Genomic DNA, 20,739 nt, shown 5'->3' with positions numbered 1-20,739 from the left:
ATGAGGAGGCCTCAACCCTATGGATGCAAAATTCCCAATTTTGAGGGGAAAACTGCAAATTTGGAGGGGATTTTGGGGCTCAGTGGATCTCAGGCTCTTTTTTTTTTTTTTTTTTTGCCAGAGAAGAGGACTTGCAAATAATTCCTAAATTCAGCTCCCTGCTCCTCCCAAAGCTCCATGGTACAGAACTTGATCCAAAAACCACTGGAGTCCATAAAAAGATTACAAAAAAAAAAATATTACAAAGTATTATTTCCAAGTATTTTATGGGAATTATTGGAAGTAATTCATTCCCAATCCTTCCCTCAGCCAGGAAATGCTGGGATCATCCCTGAGGGATGAGCAGGGAGAGCTGGGACCTTCCCAAAGGATTTGGTGCTTTTTTCCCAACCCTCCCTGCTTCCAGGAGAGCTTTTCCCAACCTGGAAATTAAAATTTCCGCCATTAAAAACACCTAAAACCAAGAAAAAAACCCCTCAAAAACTGGCATTAATTGAATTAATTAAAGCTATTTATAATTTCAAAGGCAAAGGCAATGGGATCTCCTCTCACAGCTCACAAATTTCCACATTTCAGTGGATGACGGAGCAGAACCTGCAGTTCCTTGGGCTGTGGAATCTCTGATCCGAGTTGGGAAATCTGAAAATGAATGGATTTGACCAATTCCAATCTCCTTTAGGATTCAGGAAAGGATCAGGACAAGCAGGGAGAGCTGTGGCCTTCCCACAGGGGTTGTTGCTTTTTTTCTTCCCTGCTTCAGGAAAGGTTTTCCCTCCCTGTAAATGACACTGAAACACCTAAACCCCTAAAAAATTCCCTCAAAAACTGGCATTAATTAAATTAGCTAAAGCTATTTATCATTTCAAAGGCAATGGGATCTCCTCTCACAGCTGACAAATTTCCACATTTCAGTGGAGCAGAACCTGCAGTTCCTTGGGCTGTGGAATCTCTGATCCGAGTTGGGAAATCTGAAAATGAATGGATTTGACCAATTCCAATCTTTTTTTAGAATTTAGGAAAGCAGGGAGAGCTGTGGCCTTCCCACAGGGGTTGTTGCTTTTTTTCTTCCCTGCTTCAGGAAAGGTTTTCCCTCCCTGTAAATGACACTGAAACACTTAAACCCCCCAAAAATTCCCTCAAAAACTGGCATTAATTAAATTAGCTAAAGCTATTTATCATTTCAAAGGCAATGGGATCTCCCCTCACAGCTCACAAATTTCCGTATTTCTGTCCATGACAGAGGAGAACCTGCAGTTCCTTGGGCTGTGGAATCTCTGATCCAAGCTGGGAAATCTGAAAATGAATGGATTTGACCAATTCCAATCTTTTTTTAGAATTTAGGAAAGCAGGGAGAGCTGTGGCATTCCCACAGGGGTTGTTGCTTTTTTTCTTCCCTGCTTCAGGAAAGGTTTTCCCTCCCTGTAAACGACACTCAAACACCTAAATCCCCAAAAAAATCCCTCAAAAACTGACATTAATTGAATTAATTAAAGCTATTTATCATTTCAAAGGCAAAGGCAATGGGATCTCCTCTCACAGCTGACAAATTTCCACATTTCAGTGGATGACGGAGCAGAACCTGCAGTTCCTTGTTGGGAAATCTGAAAATGAATGGATTTGACCAGTTCCAATCTCCTTTTTGTACAGGTGTGACTGCCCTGGCCTGGGAAAGATCAATCCCTGCCCATTTTCCCCCAGCAATGGGAATTGAGTGTTTGGTGCCCTCACAGCTTTTTCCAGTCTCAGCCCACGACAAGGAGAGACAGGGCTTGTATTTAAATTTAAACCAGTGCAAAAACGTCAATAAATTCACAATACTGCATAAATAGCACGAGATAGACCCAAACTTCACTCCTCTGCCCCTGGGGGCTGAAATTCTGCTGGATAAAGGGGAAAAAAAAAGGGAAAAATCAGCATTCCTGGCACAGCCTCCCTGCCCTGATGAGCTGGGCTGCCCGGGCACCTCCCCACACCAGATATCAAAGGGGCTTCGATTGCAAATAATTACACTCACTTTTAATTACAACCCTGAACAAAACGAGCCTTCAGCAGGGAGGGGAGGGCAGGGATTTCAGGACAGCTGGGGAAACACGGGGAAGAGTCTGTGTGGGGATAGAAACCGAGCCTGGGGGGCTGGAAAAACCTGGAATGTGAGGGTGGGAAGAGGCTGGAAAAGGTTCCTAGAGAAGCTGGGGCTGGCCTGGGATCCCTGGAAGTGTCCAGGGCCAAGGTGGACAGGGCTTGGAGCAACCTGGGGTAGTGGAGGAGTCTGGATGAGTTTAGAAGTGTCTGGAAGTATCTGGATGAGTTTGGAAGTGTCTCGGTGTGTTTGGAGGTGTCTGGAATTGTCTGCATTTGTTTGGATGTATCTGGGTGTGCATGGATGTGTTTGCAGATGTCTGGATTATGTCTGGATGTGCTTGGATGTGTCTGGATGTGTTTGGAAGTATTTGGAAGCATCTGGATGTGTCTGGAAGTGCCTGGATGTGCTTGGAAGTGTCTGGATGTTTCTGGATGTGTCTGGAAGTGCCTGGATGTTTCTGGATGTGTTTGGAGGGGCCTGGAGGTGTCTGGATTTGCCTGGAGGTGTTTGGATGTCTCTGGATTTCTTTGGATGTATCTGGATGTGCTTGGATGTGTCTGGATGCGTTTGAAAGTATTTGGAAGCATCTGGATTTGTCTGGATGTGTTTGGAAGTATTTGGAAGCATCTGGATTTGTCTGGATGTGTTTGGAAGTATTTGGAAGCATCTGGATTTGTCTGGATGTGTTTGGAAGTGTCTGGATGTGTCTGGATGTTTCTGGCTGCGCACACAAACTCCACCACCACATCCCAGCCTCCAAACCCATTCCAACTTTTGTTGCATAAAACATCAGGGCAAAGGATCCCCTTTGTTCATCTCCTCCTCTCTGTAAATCAACAATTCTCCTCAACACCTTTGAACTGAAAGGAATGATTGGATGGGATATTGGGATTGAACCCTCTGTGAGGGTGAGGAGGGGCTGGGCTGGAATTCCCAGAGAAGCTGTGGCTGGATCCCAGAAGTGTCCAATGAGAAGAAACCTGGGACAGTGAAAGTGTCCCTGCCCTTCCTCGAGGTCCCTCCCAACCCAGACCTGGAATCCCATGAAATACAAGCCTGGAATTCCACAGAAACCCTTTCTCCCTGGAGCTGCAGAGCTGCCCAGCCCCAAGCTGGTGGTGAAGACTCACCTTCACAGAATGTCCAGAATCACTGGGTTGGAAGAGACCTTCAAGATCGAGTCCAACCCAGCCCCAACCCCTCAACTCAACCCTGGCACCCAGGGCCACATCCAGGCTTTGTTAAACACACCCAGGGATGGGGACTCCACCACCTCCCTGGGCAGAGCAAACACCCCAGGAATGCCCAGGGAACACCCCAGGAATGCCCAGGGAACACCCCAGGAATGCCCAGGGAACACAAATTCCCAGAATCACGGGGTTGGAAGAAACCTTCAAGATCATCAAGTCCAACCCAGCCCCAACCTCAACTAAACCATCCCACATCCAGGCTTGTTTTAAACACACCCAGGGGTGGTGACTCCACCGCCTCCCCAGGGAGGCCATGCCAGAACTTTATCACTCTTTCTGTAAAAAACTTCTTCCTAATGCCCAGCCTGTATTTCCCTTGGGGAAGCTTAAGGCTGTGTCCTCTGGTTCTGTCAGCTCCTGGAGACAGAGCCCAGCCCCAGTTGAGCACAGCCACCTTTCAGGAGTTGTGGAGGGTGATGAGGACACCCCTGAGCGTCCGTTTGTCCAGGACAAACATCCCCAGCTCCCTCAGAGGCTCCTCACTCACAGGGTTTGTGTTCCCAGCCCCTCTGGATGTGCTCAAGAGTCCCAAATCCTCCCAAACTGAGGGCCCAGAAGCACAGGCACCTTTCAGGGATTGTGGAGGGCGATGAGGTGACCCCTGAGCCTCCTTTTGTCCAGGCTGACCACCCCCAGCTCCCTCAGGGGCTCCTCACTCACAGGGTTTGTGTTCCCAGCCCTTCTGGATGAGCTCAAGAGTCCCAAAATCCTTCCCAAACTGGGGAAGCACAGGCACCTTTCAGGAGCTGTGGAGGGTGATGAGGTCACCCCTGAGTCTCCTTTTCTCCCAGCTGAGCTCCCTCAGTGGTTCCTCACTCACCGGGGTTTGTGTTCCCAGCCCCTCTGGATGAGCTCAAGAGTCCCAAATCCTCCCAAACTGAGGGTCCAGAAGCACAGGCACCTTTCAGGGGTTGTGAGGGGTGATGAGGTGACCCCTGAGTCTCAGCTTTGTGCCCTTTTCCCCAGGCTGAGCTCCCTCAGTGGTTCCTCACTCACAGGGTTTGTGTTCCCGGCCGCTCTGGATGAGGAGTCTCACAACCCCTCCCAAGCTGAGGGCCCAGAGGCACAGCCACCTTTCAGGAGGGTGATGAGGTGACCCCTGAGTGTCCGTCTGTCCGGGACAAGCCCCCTCCCCGAGCTCACCTTGGCGGGGTTGAGCGCGGTGATGACCCACACGCAGTAGGCGTTGTTGTCGTACTGCACGGGGTAGTTGGGGGACGTGATGACCCCGCTGGGCCCGCGCAGGTACGTGTCACACATCCTGGCTGGGGACACAAACGGGGACACTCAGCACTGGCGGGGGGGGGGGGACAGGAGGAGGGATGAGCTTGGGGTGGAGGTGGAAAAGGGAGGAGGTGGAAAGAATGGAGAAGTTGGGTGTTTTCGCGGCCTACGCTGCTCCTTTTTTACACCCGGGTGGTGAAAATGAGGGGTTTGTCTATGAGGAGTGGGGCGATCAACTCTTGATCCCAAAAACCCATACCCCATAAAACCCCTGATCCCAATAATCCCTGATCCCATCAATCCCTGCTCTCACCCAAAACTGATCCCAACAAACCCCAATCCCATCAACCCATGATCCCAACAAACCCTGATCTCATCAACCCCTGATCCCAATAATCCCTGATCCTAATGATCCCTGATCCAAAAATCCCCAGATCCCACCAAACCCTGATCTCATCAACCTCTGATCCCAACAAACTCAGATCCCACCAAACCCTCATCTCATCAACCCCTGATCCCACCAAACCTCAATCCCATCTCCCCTCAGACCAACACCCAACCACTCTCTATGCTCACACTGATTTATTTCCTTTTCTTCCTCCTTTTTTCCTCACAAAAACCCTTCCCCATCCAGGCCAGGAACGACACGTCTCCTTCCTGATGTCCCCAAAAAACCCCATTCCCTTTCTTCCTGCAGATCAAACCCCCAAAACACTGCACAGCCAGGATTTATTAGGTCATTATTAAGTATTTATCAGCTGGTTTCCTTCTGCGGGCTCAGAACTAAGGTGGAAACTCAGCTCTGCATCTTCAAAACATCTCAGGTAAAGGAAAAGCTGGAAAAAAGTGCTTAAGCAGGGAAAATTTTGCCTGTGGAATGCCTTTGATGTAATATTTAGCTGAAATATTCCACAAAAAAAAAAAGGAAAAAAAAGTGGGGAAAAACATCCTGGTTCTGGAAATATCCTCTGCTGTGATGAAGCCTCAAAATTAATTTATTGTTGAAGTTTATTTATTTATTTATTTAAATGTATAATTTAATTTTGGAGATGTATTTGCATTTTTGGAGTCTGCAAAGGCTATTTTTTTTTCTTTGTAAAATATAGAAAATAATCTCCTTGCCAAGCTGTGGGAATGGCTGGGAAGCAGCTCAGGAAGGAGCTGAGGTCACTTATCCAGGATGCTGAACCTCTCCTGCCTCATCCACAGTGTAAAAAAAAGGGTAAATCCCATTATTCCCATTTTTCAGGTGGGATTAAGTGACTCTCCCAGCATCCAGAGGGAAGCTGCTGAAAATGGGGAAGCTGCAGAAATTTCCCCCAGAATTTGCTCACTGGGGATTAAGAAATAAGGGGTTAAAATCTGGGACTGACTCTGGAATTTGAGGGAAACCAAACAAAAAAAAGGCACAAACTGGGAGGAAAAAGTGGCAGAAAAATGAAATAAAAATCAAAGTTTTTAAATAGAAAAAAAAAAAAACATACCCAAAACATGAAAGTCAGCAGCTAAAAAAATTAAGTTGATTCACAGAAACAGAATAATGCTGGCAAATCCTTTCTTATCTCTTGCAGGAGGACACCATAAATTTCCTTTACAGTGTCACATATTTATGCCAAATATCCTCTTACACTGATTCAATTTATTCCAGGCTTGTTTCAAGAATTACATGGGATTCCAAAGCCCTGAAAAAAATCTGCAGATGAAATTAAAAAGAACTGGGGAAAAAAAAAAAAAACCCTATTTATGATTTTAAGAGCTTTAAAGGGATTCAATTAAAAATATTACAAGTTGTTCTTTATTAGCATTACAAATATCACAATGTGACATTTCAGAGAGGGAATGAAAACAAAATGGCCAAGGGCAAAATGGGAAAAATGGGAAAAAAAAACCTCAATTTCCTGATGGCTCATGGCACAGGATGAGGCTCCTGGGGAAGCACAGCCCCAAAATTCCACATTTCCCGTTAAAAATCTCCCTCCAGCTCTGCTTTTCCAGGTTTTATTCCAGTCTTTCCTCTAACAGGAGAGGGAGGAGAGGGGAGAAAACACCTGGAATAGGGAGAGGGGTGATCCTGCTCAGGTTTGACATCCCTGAATTAAAAGAATGTTCTGGAGAGAGGGAAGGGCAGGGATTTAGGGACAGCTGGGAGGAGTCTGTGAGGGGAGGAGGAGGTGCCCAAACAGGGGCTGAGAGGCTGAAAAAGCTTTAAAGTGAGGGTGGGGAGGCCTTGGGGAAGATTTCCCAGAGAAATTGTGGATGTCCCATCCTTGGAGGTGTCCAAGGCCAGCCTGGGATGGGGGAAGGTGTCCCTGCCCATGGAACATCTTCCTTAAGGCTCCTCCCAACCCAAACCCCTCTGGGACTCTCTGACCTGGCCAAGGGATGACCTGAGGGCAGGATGGGTGAGAAATGAACAGCAAAGAGCTGGGAATTCCTAAAAATCCCAAAATCCAGCCATGCTGAGCCCCCTCAGGCTGCCCCTGGGTCCCTGGGAGTGTCCAAGACCAGCTTGGAGGGACAGTGGAAGGAACAGGATGGTCCTCAATGTCCCTCCACCCCAAATCACTCTGAGATTTGACCTTGAGGGCAGGATGGGTGAGAAATGGGACAGGAAGGAGCTGGGAATTCCCAAAAATCCCAAAATTCAGCCAGGCTGAGCCCCCTCAGGCTGCCCCATCCCTGGGAGCTTCTAAGACCAGCATGGAGGGACAGTGGGAAGAACAGGATGGTCCAACCCAAACCATTCTGGGATTATTTGACCTGAGGGGAGGATGGGTGAGAAATGGGACAGGAAGGAGCTGGGAATTCCTACAAATCCCAAAATTCAGCCAGGCTGAGCCCCCTCAGGCTGCCCCATCCCTGGGAGTGTCCAAGACCAGCTTGGAGGGACACTGGAAGGAGCAGGATGGTCCAACCCAAACCATTCTGGGATTATTTGACCTGAGGGCAGGATGGGTGATGGAAAAGGGAGGAAGGAGCTGGGAATTCCCCCAAATCCCCAGATCCAGGCAGGCTGAGCCCCTCAGACTCCCTCTGGACCCCTGGGAGTGTCTAAGACAGTGGAAGGAGCAGGATGGTCCTCAATGTCCCTCCAACCCAAACCATACTGGGATTATTTGACCCAGGGGCAGGATGGGTGATGGAAAAGGGACAGGAAGGAGCTGGGAATTCCTAAAAATCCCGAAATCCAGGCAGGCTGAGCCCCTCACCTCTGCAGACGGGCCGGTGGTCGCTCCAGGCCACGATGATGTCGCTGACTCTCTTGCAGGTGATGCTCTTGGAGCCCTGCAGGTCGTAGCCCTCGTTGCAGGAGAACTGGATGCTGGAGCCCAGCCTGGAGAGGGGACAGAGGGGACATCAGCCTGCTCCTGATCCCAGGATTTGGGGCCAGGGCCATCCCCTGGCCCTGCAGGCAGCAGGAAGGGAGGAGGGACCAGCTCTGCCTCCCCTCTGCTGTGTCTGCCCCAGGTGCTGATGCCCAAATCTCAATTTTTAGTGACATTTCAGTGGGAATTTCATCCACAGCTCTGAGAGAGGACATGCTCAGCGCTCTCATAAAGCGAAATAAAAATCTTCATCAACTGCTGAGAGTTCTGCTCTTTGTTCTGTGGTTTGGATTCTGAGCTTTGCTGTTCCAGCTGCTTTGTTCACTGGGGTAACACAGTCCAGCCTGCAGCAGCTGGGAATTCATCCCTTGGAATTTAGGGACTGCTGGGATTCCCTTTCCTCTGCCCTCTCTCCTTTGCTGGATTTGAGGAGAATTTGACAGACTGGGATTTGATTGAGAGACACTTTCCATGAGCAAAACAGCCCTGGGCAGCAAAATCAGATGAAATATTGATTCCCCATGGCCACCAGCAGCTGGGGCATCCCTGCAAAGGAAAACTGGGAACTGGAAAGGAACAACAGCTCTGGTTTAAACTTTCTAAACCCCAATTAGCTGGCACCACACAGGCTCAGTGACAAGGAACCTCAGCCACCTCAAATTCTCTAAGGGCAGGGCCATGCTGAGGCTCGAGCTAATTTGAAAAGTGATTTTTTTTCTTTTGGCTGTTTCAGTTTTCCAGGGGAGGGATGACAGCACACAACCCGGATTGGGAAAGGATAAAAACACTGCAGGAGATCTTTGTGGAACAGCACACACAGGAAGGGTTTTACCCACGTGCTCCCCAAAACTGGGCAGGATTTTGGGAGGGGGACAGAGCAAACAGAGCCTCCCACACAAGGAGCACACCCAGGAGCTCATGCACAGAACACACAGAAAATATTCTTACCTAAAATCGTTGCCTATCCTTTTGCCTCTCTCGGGAATCCCAGGGTCTGGACACAAATTATGTCCCTGGGACACACCAACCTGAGTTACTACAAAGCAAAAAACAGCACATACAGAGACAGAATAGCAAAAGGAACATTCTTGCAGCAGCTGGCTTGGTGGATGTGGCGAGAAAAATGGCAACTGGGAGCTCAGAAACCTCAATGTTTTATTCCACAAAAAAACAACAGCTTTGGAAACAAATATCCTGCTCAGTTTACAACCTGAGTATTTTCTAGGAAATGCCAGCTAGGGACACAGTTTTCCCTCCATTCCACTACAGAAATACCTCTGGAAAAGGATGATTTTTGGGTATTTTTTCCATTCTGCTAAATGACACCAATCACAGACCCTGTTTGTTGTGACTAAAACTCCACCTGCCACCCTCCAAGGTGACCTCACAGCCCTCCAAACCCAGCCCAGTGTGCCAGGGAAAGAAAACAACTCCATGAAAAGGCAGGTGTGTGATCCCAGGGGGGGAAAACCAAGCACAGAACGAGAGGGAGAAAGGAGAGGGGGATGCAAGTCGAGGGTTTGAGAGCCAAGTCATTTAGTTGGAACATGGAAAAATTTATGGAGCAACCCGGATGCCAACAAACATGAAATCCATGGGGTGGTGGCCAGCACTGAAGAAAGCTCCCAGCTCCATCCTCCCCATTTCCAGCCCTCTCCAACCTGCCTGAGGCACAAAGGAGGGTTCAGGACAGGGGAACCTGGGGGGTCCCTCAGCCCTGGCACAATCCTGGTTTCCAGGCTGAATTCCAGCACAGCAACAAGGGACAAAAGGGGGATTTTGCCACAGGAATTCGATGGGATTTGGTTTTCTTTGCACCCGAACCTACGGCACATTTCTCAGCCATGATGCTGAGCCACTGAAACAACCCCAATTTCCATCCCACCTCTGCCCAGCGCTGGATTACGGGGAAGGAAATGCCAATTGTATTCCAAGCACGGTGCCCCCAAGGCCACTGCCAGCAGGAAGGTGACACTGAGGTGACACCAGCCCCTTCCTCATGGCAGACAGAGGCCTCAGCAGCCGCAGCCCTGCAGGGGGAAGGGGAGAACCCAGGGGGAGAATCCATGGTGAAAATCCACCCACACTGGACACACACCAAGCCAAGACCAGCCAATATTTGGAATTAACCACTGGGGAATCCCTGGTGCATCCCCAAGTGCAGCTGTTCCTACAAGGAGGACGCTTCCCAATTTTGCTGATCCCCAAAATATTCCATTCCTCAGCACTAACACTCATCTGATGCCCCCTGAGTTCTTTTCAGGAATTTCCTTTTTAAGGCCCTTTTTTCCCTCCCTTCCCACCGTGCTGGAGCAGGGATGGGGCTGGGACTGTCCCCATGGGATGCTTTGGTGCTCTCCTGTGTGTGTGGGAGGACACAGAGGTGACAGAGCCATGGATTCATGGAAAACACCCTCTGAGGGAGTGTTTTCCCATTTTCCATGTCCATTACCTGTCACAAACATATTTTATGAAAAATCCTTTCATTAGGATCTTTCCTCCTGGGAAGTTGAGAAGTTTCAGCTTCTCTACGTTTTGCTGCTTTGGAATGTGATTTGGAGAATTGTTTACCCAGCATGTGAAATTGTTTTTATTTGATGACCAATGACAGCCACCTGTGTCAAGGCTGTGAGCAGTAACAAGATTTTATTATCATTCCTTTCCTTTCAAGCCTTCTGATGAAATTTTTTCTTCTATTCTTTAGTCTATTTTTAATATATGATTTTCTTTTAATAGAATATATATCATAAAATAATAAATCAAGCCTTCTGAAACATGGAGTCAAGATTCTCATCTCTCCCCTCATCCTGGGACCCCTGTGAACAGCACCACAATAACCCCAGGTTAAGCTCAGGCAGCAGCACCAAAGCAGAATCCAGCATCCCTCCATTTTTTACAGCTCCAAACCTTTGCTTTGCCACTTTTCAGAGGCCCAGAGGAGTCCAAATCACACCAGAGTGTGAAGGAAGGGAGCCCATGGATTCAACCCCCAGCTCCTGACAGGGAAAGTTTGGCTGAACGAAGTCCCCAGGTGCCACCACCCTCCTTGGGTTCCTTCCCTGCTCCCAAAGGTGATGCCTGTGCACAGGCAGCTCCAAAAAAAGGAAAATTCACCTCAGCATGAGGGACCCAAGGAGGGTTTTATGTCCCAAAGCCATGTGGGAGGGAAGGAAAGTGCTCAAATTCCTGATTTTTCTCTGTAAAACCCCCCCTGACCACACACACCTGTAACAACCACACCCCAACATTGGGAGCTCTTCCTCAGAGGAAAAATCCCATTCCCACAGCAAATTCCTCCTCCCATGGTCAAACCAACCCCAGGCCACCCCTTCTGTACCCCCAGAGTGGGTCACTGCTGCCACACCCAGTGATTATTTCCCATATCAGATAAAAAATGAAGCCTGGAATTCAAGAAACAACCCCAGATCCCCAGGAAAACAAAGGCCCCAGAGGAGAGTTTGTCACCCTCACTGCTGAGGTCTAAGCCCAGCTCATGTCTCGTTAGTGGAGATTCATTAACACCTAAAACCACAAGAAGATAAAGCAGAGAACAGGGAAGATAAAGCTGAGCAAGGGGGAGAGGGAAGATATCCCCATATCCTGGGAATTGGGGAATTTCTCTTTTAAGGAGAGTGAAAGAAAAGGAGGAGATGGATTAGATGCTCATTTACAGAAACTTTTGTTCTCCACCTTTTGTTTTGAACACACACAAACAGAACAGCCCGAAGGTTACAAACTGGATTTGTCATGCTGAGAATTTGCTGTGTTCACCTTCCCAAAGTTTCACTTGGGCTGGGCCGTTCCCAAATAAACCCTTCAAGATTACTTGGAAAAAAATTGTGACGAACTGCTCAATTTCTGTATTAGAAGCTCAGGAATTCTCTCTCCCAACCATGGGATTGGTTTTCAATCCCCTCATCCTCCTGATTTTTTCCATTTCTTTCTCCTCACGAATTCAGTGACAGCCAGTTCTGATGGTTCAGTTTGCCACTGGAATTCACTGTTCAAATCCTCTTTAGCTTTATTTCTCTTAATAAGCAAACTTCACTGACAGATTCCCAAGGGACAATTTCTCGGTGAATTTCAGAACTACAAAACAAAGCAGCATCTAAAGAAAAAAAACAAACCTTTGACAAAGCCCCAGCGTTTCTCAGCATGAGGAATCCAGTGAAAGGAGGTGATGCTTTCTGGCAGGAGGGCTGGGAAGGACTGCAGCAGGAATTAGATGGTTTAAAGGGTTAATCTGAGTGGTCACACCAGGGAAATTCCATGCAAACTTCTGGGAGAGATCACAAAAATCAGGCCTGAGAGCTTGGAGCTGATTTAGGGGTGCAGGGTTCACCCCAATGAGGTCCTGCTGCATTTCCAACCCTCAAAGTTCCTTCAGCGCCCAAAAAATTAAGGATGAAGTGATTCCAGAACCTCAGTGACCCCAACCCAGACACTGAACGCTCCCAATTTTAGCAACACCAAGAGCGAAAAGGTCACAGCCAGGTCCTGACACTGGGAAAATCCAATCCCAGCTGGGAATGTTCCACCAGGAGAGCTCCAAACCCCAATTTCCCAGCTGGGAATGTTCCAAACCCCAATTTCCCAGCTGGGAATGTTCCACCAGGAGAGCTCCAAATCCCAATTTATTTCCCAGCTGGGAATGTTCTACCAGGAGAGCTCCAAATCCCAATTTATATCCCAGCTGGGAATGTTCCAGAACAGCTCAGAAGGTGAAGCTTCACAAGCATTCCCAGAAGTGCAGAATTCCCAGGGCATTTCAGGCTGTCCCACCCAAGCCAAGCACAGCTTGTCCCCAAGCCCCAGGTGGCTCCTTTGTCTCACAGACACCTCCCCAAAACCCAGAAATTCCAACACACTTGGCTGACACCTAAAAACTGCTCAACCCACCCCAAAAATGACTTTGCAAAGCGGATTTTGACTGAGCTGGACACACACAGAACTTCCAGTCCTTCACCCAAGGCCTTCCAGGCATCCCCACAGGGCCCCAGGTGGTTCCTGTGTCCCACAGACACCTCCCCAAAACCCAGAAATTCCAACGCACTTGGCTGACACCTAAAAACTGCTCAACCCACCCCAAAAAATGACTTTGCAAAGGAGATTTTGACCCAACTGGACACACACACAGAAGTTCCTTCACCCAAGGCCTTCCAAGGCCCCTCCAGGTAGGCCTCACCCAAACACCACAATTTTCCCACTTGGCTGCTTTTATTTTTAAATCCAAACCACCACAATTTTCCCACTGTGGGACCTGGAATATCCATATTTACATTCTGCTTTCAAGTGCCAGAAACAACCTCCAAAATATGGCCTAAAATTTCAAACTATTTCTTCTACCTGCATTATTTGTCTCTCAGTATTATCTTCCCTCCAAAAGCGATTAAAGCAAGATTTCCAAATAATTTAACTGATGGTGAGCACAAAGCACTTAATTAAGATTTCAAACAAACACAGTCCAGCACAACTGAGCACAAGCAGCACCTCCCCCCCAGAATTTTGTATTTTTATGGATTTTTTTTTTCCCTGCAATAACACAAGCAGATGTTACATCACTACATTTTTCCTCCATTCAGTCACACCAAACACTCCAGGTTTAATCTGAGCAGGCAATCCCAAATCCAAAACCTCTTCAAAACCTGCAGGATTTAAGAGTGGATCCTTCCAGGGAGGATTTTAGGCCAGAGTACTTGGAAAGAAAACATTGCTGGTAGGAATAATCAAAAATAAAACAGGGACTTGAAGGCTGGACTTGATCATTTCCAGCCTTAACGATTTTAAGTTTCTGTGGCACAGCTTTAAGTGTTAGCAAGAGACACGAAAATTCCTGAATTTCTGGTATTTGAACCAGAGCAGCTGGAAATTGCCCTGGAATAGGAAATTTCTTTACCCAACCTGTGGAATTATCTGTGATGCAAACTCAGCTCGTGGAGGTTTGGGGGCGCAGAGGGGCTCAACCAACCCTGCAAATCCAGCAGGGAATAGAGCAGATAAGGCTCTGTGAAAAAATCAAAATAAAAACCTGATTTTCCTGGTGCCATCTCCTTGGGAACCAGCACTTCTGCAGCTGGGAATTCCCTGTGGGAGCAGAAGGCTCCAAAACAGGGACAAAACAGGGAAAATCCAGAGCTGATGGAGAGCAGGGCATGGGGAAGGAGCTGGAGGGTCATAAGGACCATGGAATGGGGCCACCATCCTCAATATTCCAGCTCAACAACTTCCAGCCTGAGCTTCCTCAAGATCTGAGCTCCCATTTGGCAGCTCTGAGCCCCCTGGGATGGGATAAACCAGGCAGGGGGAATGAATTCCTATTTTTCCTCCTCAGAAGTGCAGGATCTGCTGGAAAGGGAATAGAGCTGCTGTGTCCCCCTCACCTCTGTGCATTAAAAATGGGTAAAACTGCTCCAAAGGCCATTCCCAGGAAGGAGAAATGGGAATTTTGTGTATTGTTAACACCACAGTGCTTCATTAAATCAATGATTTCACTCCTTTCCCCAAAATTCCCCAAAATCCAGGGCAAAACTCCCCCCACTCCAAACACACCCCCTCTGTCTCCACACCCAGCCAGGGGGTTCCCAACTGGATTTTTCACTCAGATAAGGGCACTGGGAAGTTTATTCCAATAAATTCTTCCTGGCAAGGAATGTAACACCCAGCCAGGAACAGCTTGGACTCAATTTTAAAGGATAATTCCCTTTAAAACTGAATTATTTTCCCCTGGACGCCCCCAGTGTTTTCTGCTCTGGAGATTTTGGGTTGTTTTTTACCTTTTTGGGCTTTGCTCCCAAAAAAACAGAGCCTGTAAAAATTCTCCTGGGAGCTGGGAGGGAAACTCTCCTTCCAGGCAGACACTGAGGCACAATTCTGATCCAGTCCATGCCTTTTTCTGGATTTTGTATGCAAAATGCACCAATTCAGATCCAGTCCATGCATTTTTCTGAATTTTGTATGCAAAATCCACCAGCTGAGCTGTGCAAATGCTCCTCTCTGATGGGGGTAATGGGCTGTGCAACAAAACGAGCAATTCCAGCTTCTCCCCTAAAATCCATTTGGAAAAATGCTCCATCCTGCTGCCATTTGAATCCACATAAAATATTAACTCCCAGTCTGATCCCTCCTGTTTCATTTCAGTAAGAGCCCAAGATTCAGGGACAAAAGCCGCAGGTTTTGCTCCTGATTTGGGAAGAACCTGATGGAAAACTGAAATGTGTCCCACCTGCCCAAGGGAGGCACAGCAGTGACCCCAACATTCTGCCCCTGACACACCAAGCACTCCACACAACCTGAAAAATCAGCACTACAACCTGAAAAAATCAGCATTACAAACCCAGAGTTATGATTTTTTCTGCAGGGAATACGAAATAAAACTCAAATAGAAAAAGGAAGACGCTGTGGCTGCCTCTGTAAATTTTCTGACATTCTGTTTTTAATGTTGTTCCTTATCCCTGCTCCTTATTTACAGCAATAGCACCGATCCCAACCCCAAATTTCTTTGTTTTTCCCACTAAAAGGAGCCCAAAGCCACGACCCTGGAGCACAGAATCAACCAAATGCAGAAAATCCAACCCCTTGCACCCTTCCAGGAGTTAGTAAATGCTTGTGACCAGAGCACTGGGAGGAGGGAGTGATGCAGAAATGCAGAGGGAAGAGGGAAAAGCACCCAAACTTTTCAGAGTGGCGAAGTTTTAGAGATTACTGGAAAGTCCAATGAAATGTTCCAGGAGATTGTTATCAAAAAGACAGTGAGGAAGAGCCAGAAAAAACTTACACACAGACGTCTTCTGGTTGTTGTCCTTGCTGGGCATGAGTTTCACCCCTCTGGACTTGAGCTCCATCTGCTTCTTGACTGCAGGGGTGGGAAACAAAGGAAAGACGAGGAAAAAGTTGAGCTGAGCTTCAGGGATTGTCAAGTTTGTATTTTAAAAATAAAAACGTGAATCACCCACATCCTGCATCCTTGCCTTTGGGATCAGCTTATCCTGACTGCTCAAAACCAGCAGGGGTTTGTTTTTCCATGTTAGGGCTTTGGAGAGGGATTTGTTTTCTATGTTAGGGCTTTGGAGAGGTTTAATTTCAAAATAAAGATGGGGTCCCAACCCCTCCCCAGTCCCTCTGTAACCCACTAAAAATGGGAGACAGGCAAAAGGGAAGCTCTGAGGAGTTTCAGGGATGCTGAGAGCAAAATACTGAGCTGGTTTCCCCCCATTTTTTCTGGAATTTATCCCATGAACCCATTACACAGCAGAGCCATTCCAGGGGAGCACTCAGAACCTAAAAACCGCAGAGCTGGTGTGAATAAACAGCAGGAAAACAGCAGGGAAAAGAAAATTAAACCCCATTACTGGCCTAGGGAAATATCAGCTTGGAGCCCCACACCTGGGGGACTCCTCCCCAAGTGTGACCATTCCCTCCTGGCTGCAAACTTCCACCAAAAGAGGAGAAAAACCAGGCAAGGGAACAAGAACTCATCCATCTCCAAGGGCCCCATCCTTTTCCCCACACCAGGGAGCAGCAATTTGTTCTCCTGCTCTGGATTTGGCTGCTGCCGCCTCCACCCCCAGGGTTTGACACAAACCCCACCTGGCAGAACCATCTGGGAGCAGCACAAACACCTGGATTTGGGATCATTCCAGCCTCCAGAAGCAGGAATCGGGATAGAACAGCCTCTACTGTGAGGAGCTGGGATAAAAGAGCAGGAATTGGGATAATGCAACAGGAATTGGGACAATTCCAACAGGAATTGGGATAATTCCAACAGGAATTGGGATAACCCAACCCTCACTGCAGGAATTGGGGTAATTCCAACAGGAATTGGGGTAATTCCAACAGGAATTACCTTCCAACAGGAATTGGGAATAACCCAGCCCTCACTGCAGGAATTGGGATTAAAAAATCTCCACTGCAGGATTTGGGATAACCCAACAGGAATTGGGATAATTCCAACAGGAATTGGGAATAACCCAGCCCTCACTGCAGAAATTGGGATAATTCCAACTGGAACTGGGATAATTCCAACAGGAACTGGGAATAACCCAGCCCTGCAGGATTTGGGATAACCCAACAGGAACTGGGATAATTCCAAGAGGATTTGGGATAACCCAGCCCTCACTGCAGAAATTGGGATAACCCAACAGGAACTGGGATAATTCCAAGAGGATTTGGGATAACCCAGCCCTGCAGGATTTGGGATAACCCAACAGAAATTGGGATAATTCCAAGAGGAACTGGCATAACCCAGCCTCCACTGCAGGAATTGGGATAACCCAACAGGAATTGGGATAATTCCAGCAGGAATTGGGATAATTCCAGCAGGAATTGGGATAATTCCAGCAGGAACTGGGGTAACCCAGCCCTCACTGCAGGATTTGGGATAAAAGAGCCTCCACTGCAGATTTGGGATAACCCAACAGGAATTGGGATAACTCAGTGTCCAAATCACTTTCTGGGAGCCTTTTCCTGACGAGCCAGCCCTTTATCCTTGGAGAAACCCACTTCAAACCCTTCTTCCTCGTGTTCTTCATCTTGTCAGGCTTTCATCCCTAAATTAGCACATTGCTAAGACAAAGCTGTCAAGAAGAATTACCCATGTAACTAAAGAGGGGGTTTTTAATTTTGCTGGTTTTTTTTTTTTTGGGCTTAAAAAGGACCTGTTTGGAACAGCTGCTGCAGGAGGCTCAGACAGGGAGAGGCTCCTTGAAGCTCACCTGAGGTGCTGCTTTGAGAGGGATGCTGGGTGCAGCTTTTCACTCATCATTTCCTCACAGCTTTTGGCTTTCTCTTTAAATAAAGCAGCAAGAACTTCAAAAAAAATTTTAGCTGGAAAATATTCATGAGGAAAAGCTGCTGCTGCTGTCTTCCTCAGCAGCTTCAATCTGTTCAGGGCAGCTGTCTTTTTTTATTAATTTAAGAAGGGAAAACTAATTAACAGCAGGCTGCTGTCAAAGCAAATCGAACTCTTTGTTTCTTTTTACTCCAAATCCACCTGCAAGTGCAGCAGGAGGAAGAAAAAGCAGCAGGTTTTGGGATGCCCCAAAGGTCCACGTGGATGGGAATCACAGGATATTTCCAGCCTGATCTCAAGGTTTTTAATAAATGTGGTATCAATGGATCAAAAAAAGGACTTGGGGCTGCTAAAACTCACATTTTTGGGGTAAAAAAAAAAAATCTATTTCTGCTTCAAATAAAATAGTGGCAGACATTCCTGTAGTGATTCTCCAGCTTTTTCCAAGCAAACACAGGGATAACCCCAAAATCCCACCCCAACATTCCCTCCCAGGCAATTCCAAGTTTCCAAGGCTGAATTTGGATTTTGATTTGAATTTTCCAAGGATGTGGGTTGGGCCTCTGCAGTCTCTAAGCCTCTGCCCCGTGGTTGTGCTCTGGGGCACGAGCAGCTTCACAGAATAATCCCCATTTTGGTATTCTCCACAGCTCCCCACTGCACATCCAGCCCCAGGGAACATTCCCACTCTCCACACAAACAAAAGCTCAGCTCAGATGATTTGTGCCCCACAAAGAGGAATTCAGAGGCCAAGCAGAGCTTCCCAAGCGTTGGTGAACCCCACCAGAGCTGATGGAGGCACCAGGGATGGGATGAGGCATCCTTGGGAACTTTTCCATCAGGACACAGCAAGCTGCAGGGATTTCCCCAGTGCTGAACATCCCAAACCCAGGAGAAGGCAGTGGAAGGTGCCAGGGGGTGCAATCAGAAGAATTTTAAGGTCTCTTCCAACCCAAACCATTCCAGGAATTCACTGGCATGGGGAAATTCATAATCTGGATACAGCCAGGCTTGGAAAATTTTCAGGGACACAATTTCTAACCAAGGCTCTCCCAGAGCCATCCCTGCCAGATCCCACCCAACAAACATCCCCCTCCAACCCCGTTCCTGATGGAAAACCTGGCTCCCAAACCCCCCAGCCATGAGAACAAGACACTCCTCAGTGAGCAGCAATCCCAAAATTCAGAGCCTGAGCTGCATCCCCAGGAAACATCTCCTCCCCTAACTGCACCATGTCCCTTTCCAGGAGAATTGATAAAGATAAATTGGTGAAGATAAATTGATGAAGAGGGATCACTGCATCCTCTCCTCCTCATCCTTCATTTTGGAGCCCTAATGACGGAAGTCAGACTTTACAAATGACTCCATTTAGATCAGAACCAGGCACAGCAAAGCACCACTTGTTTTTGTGCTTTTTTAAAAATTTAAACAAATAAGAACGATTCTCCCACTCCCTGCCCTCAAAAATCCTGTGTTTGAAAATCTACTTTGTTTGTAAATTGGAATGTGGAGCAGTACTACAAAGGACTGTGTCAGGATAATTGGATGAACAGAAACTCCTGTTTTCTGGAGGCTTTTGCTGCTCACACGTATCCAACAGATCTAATGGAATACTCAGCATCCTGTCAGATTTGAAAGATGACATTACAAAGCTCTGCCAGCATGGCAGGCAGGCCGGGCTGTTCCTTTCAAACCACTTCATGTTGCTCTAAATGAGGATTTAAGCAGAGCTTTATTTATTTTTAATTTGGAAAACAGTGTTTCAGCAAAAGCAACAGAAAAAAAAAAATCTATTCCATGAAGTTCTCCTTGTTGGGGGAATTGCTGTTAAATCCAGATCCTGCCTGGATCTCTCCCTCCTGCTGGGATGGCTCAGGATGCTCACAGGGGGTTCTTGTTCTTGGAGGAGAAGCCCCCTCAAATGCAACTCTTTGGAAAAAATCCCTCTTTTGGCAGCCTGAGCAATGGATCTTTGGGAATCAGAGCCTGGACAAGCACTGGGATTATCCAGAATTGCCCAGGACACTCCACAGGTTGCACGGCAGGAGCCAAAAATCTGTTTGGAACTCAAGGGGGAGATCCAAGATGGGAAATGGAAGATCCAAGATGAGGAAACGGAAGATCCAAGATGGGAAATGGAAGATCCAAGATGAAAGGGAGAGGATCCAAGGTGAAAAGGAGAAGATCCAAGGTGAGGAATGGAAGATCAGGATGAAGAGTGGAAGATCCAAGATGAAAGGAGGAAGAGCCGAGATAAGCAGTGGGACACACAAGAAGAGAAATGGAAGATCCAAGATGAAAAGGGGAAGATTGAAAATGAGGGGAAGGTCAGCAATGAGGAGGGCAAGATCTAAGATCAGGAGCGGGAGGTCCAGGATGAGCAATGGGAGAGGAGATAAGGATGAAGAGGGGAAGATCCAGGATAAAGAGCAGAAGATCCAAGATGAGAAAGGGAAGATCCAAGATGAGGAGTGAGAGATCCAGGATGAAGAGGGGGGAGGATCTGTCCAAACTGAAGCCAAACTGATCCATCCATGGGTAGAATCTCAAATCTACCCATGCACAGATCTGTAGCTCAAAGCCATGGATGGGGCTGGGAGCACCCTGGGATATTGGGAAGTCGCTGCCCATGGAAGGGGTGGAAGTGGATGGGGTTTAAACCCATTCCAAACCATTCCAAGATTCCCTGACTCCCTCAGCAAGCCATTGAAGTGTCTCTGGTGAGCAGCAGGGCTGTGCTGTGCTGGGCTGGAGCTCATCCCATTCATCTTCCTCCCGCAGGGAAGGGAAGCGGCCGGGGCGGGGAGATCAATAAGAGCTGCAATTACGTGTTGGTAACAATCAGCTCCAGAGCAATTAGGGAGCCAAGTTCTGCCATAAAACATGTGCAGAGAGGGGCAGCAGCAGCAGCCAGGGCAGCATTCCCATCTCTCCAATTCCAGCCCTATCACCAGCCTTTTGCAGCTTTCCCAAAATCTTCTGATTTTATCAATTCCCACCCAGCCCCTCTGATGACCTGAGGTGCTGCCACCTCACCTGATTAAAAACTTCAAGATTATTTTCTTCCAC

At 47.6% G+C, this 20,739-nt stretch overlaps 1 protein-coding gene across 3 annotated transcripts in view; it reads right to left on the bottom strand.

Moving 5' to 3' along the window:
- Positions 1 to 20,739, bottom strand: part of CSMD2 (CUB and Sushi multiple domains 2) — a 248,594-nt gene that overhangs the window by 121,628 nt on the left and 106,227 nt on the right. For 2 of the 3 annotated variants that reach the window (XM_036396894.2, XM_054517183.1), the window contains 4 exons: positions 15,658 to 15,735; positions 8,832 to 8,919; positions 7,767 to 7,891; positions 4,477 to 4,598 (listed from right to left, as the gene is read on the bottom strand). In XM_036396894.2, the coding sequence (XP_036252787.1) occupies positions 4,477 to 4,598; positions 7,767 to 7,891; positions 8,832 to 8,919; positions 15,658 to 15,735 (413 nt within the window). The remainder of the gene's footprint in view (positions 1 to 4,476; positions 4,599 to 7,766; positions 7,892 to 8,831; positions 8,920 to 15,657; positions 15,736 to 20,739) is intronic. The other variant, XM_054517184.1, reaches the window with a different exon arrangement.

This window comes from Molothrus ater, chromosome 24 (genome assembly GCF_012460135.2).
Source record: "Molothrus ater isolate BHLD 08-10-18 breed brown headed cowbird chromosome 24, BPBGC_Mater_1.1, whole genome shotgun sequence".
Taxonomy (NCBI): domain Eukaryota; kingdom Metazoa; phylum Chordata; class Aves; order Passeriformes; family Icteridae; genus Molothrus; species Molothrus ater.
Note: the sequence above shows the minus strand (reverse complement) of the source record. Positions and strands in the feature narration are given on the sequence as shown.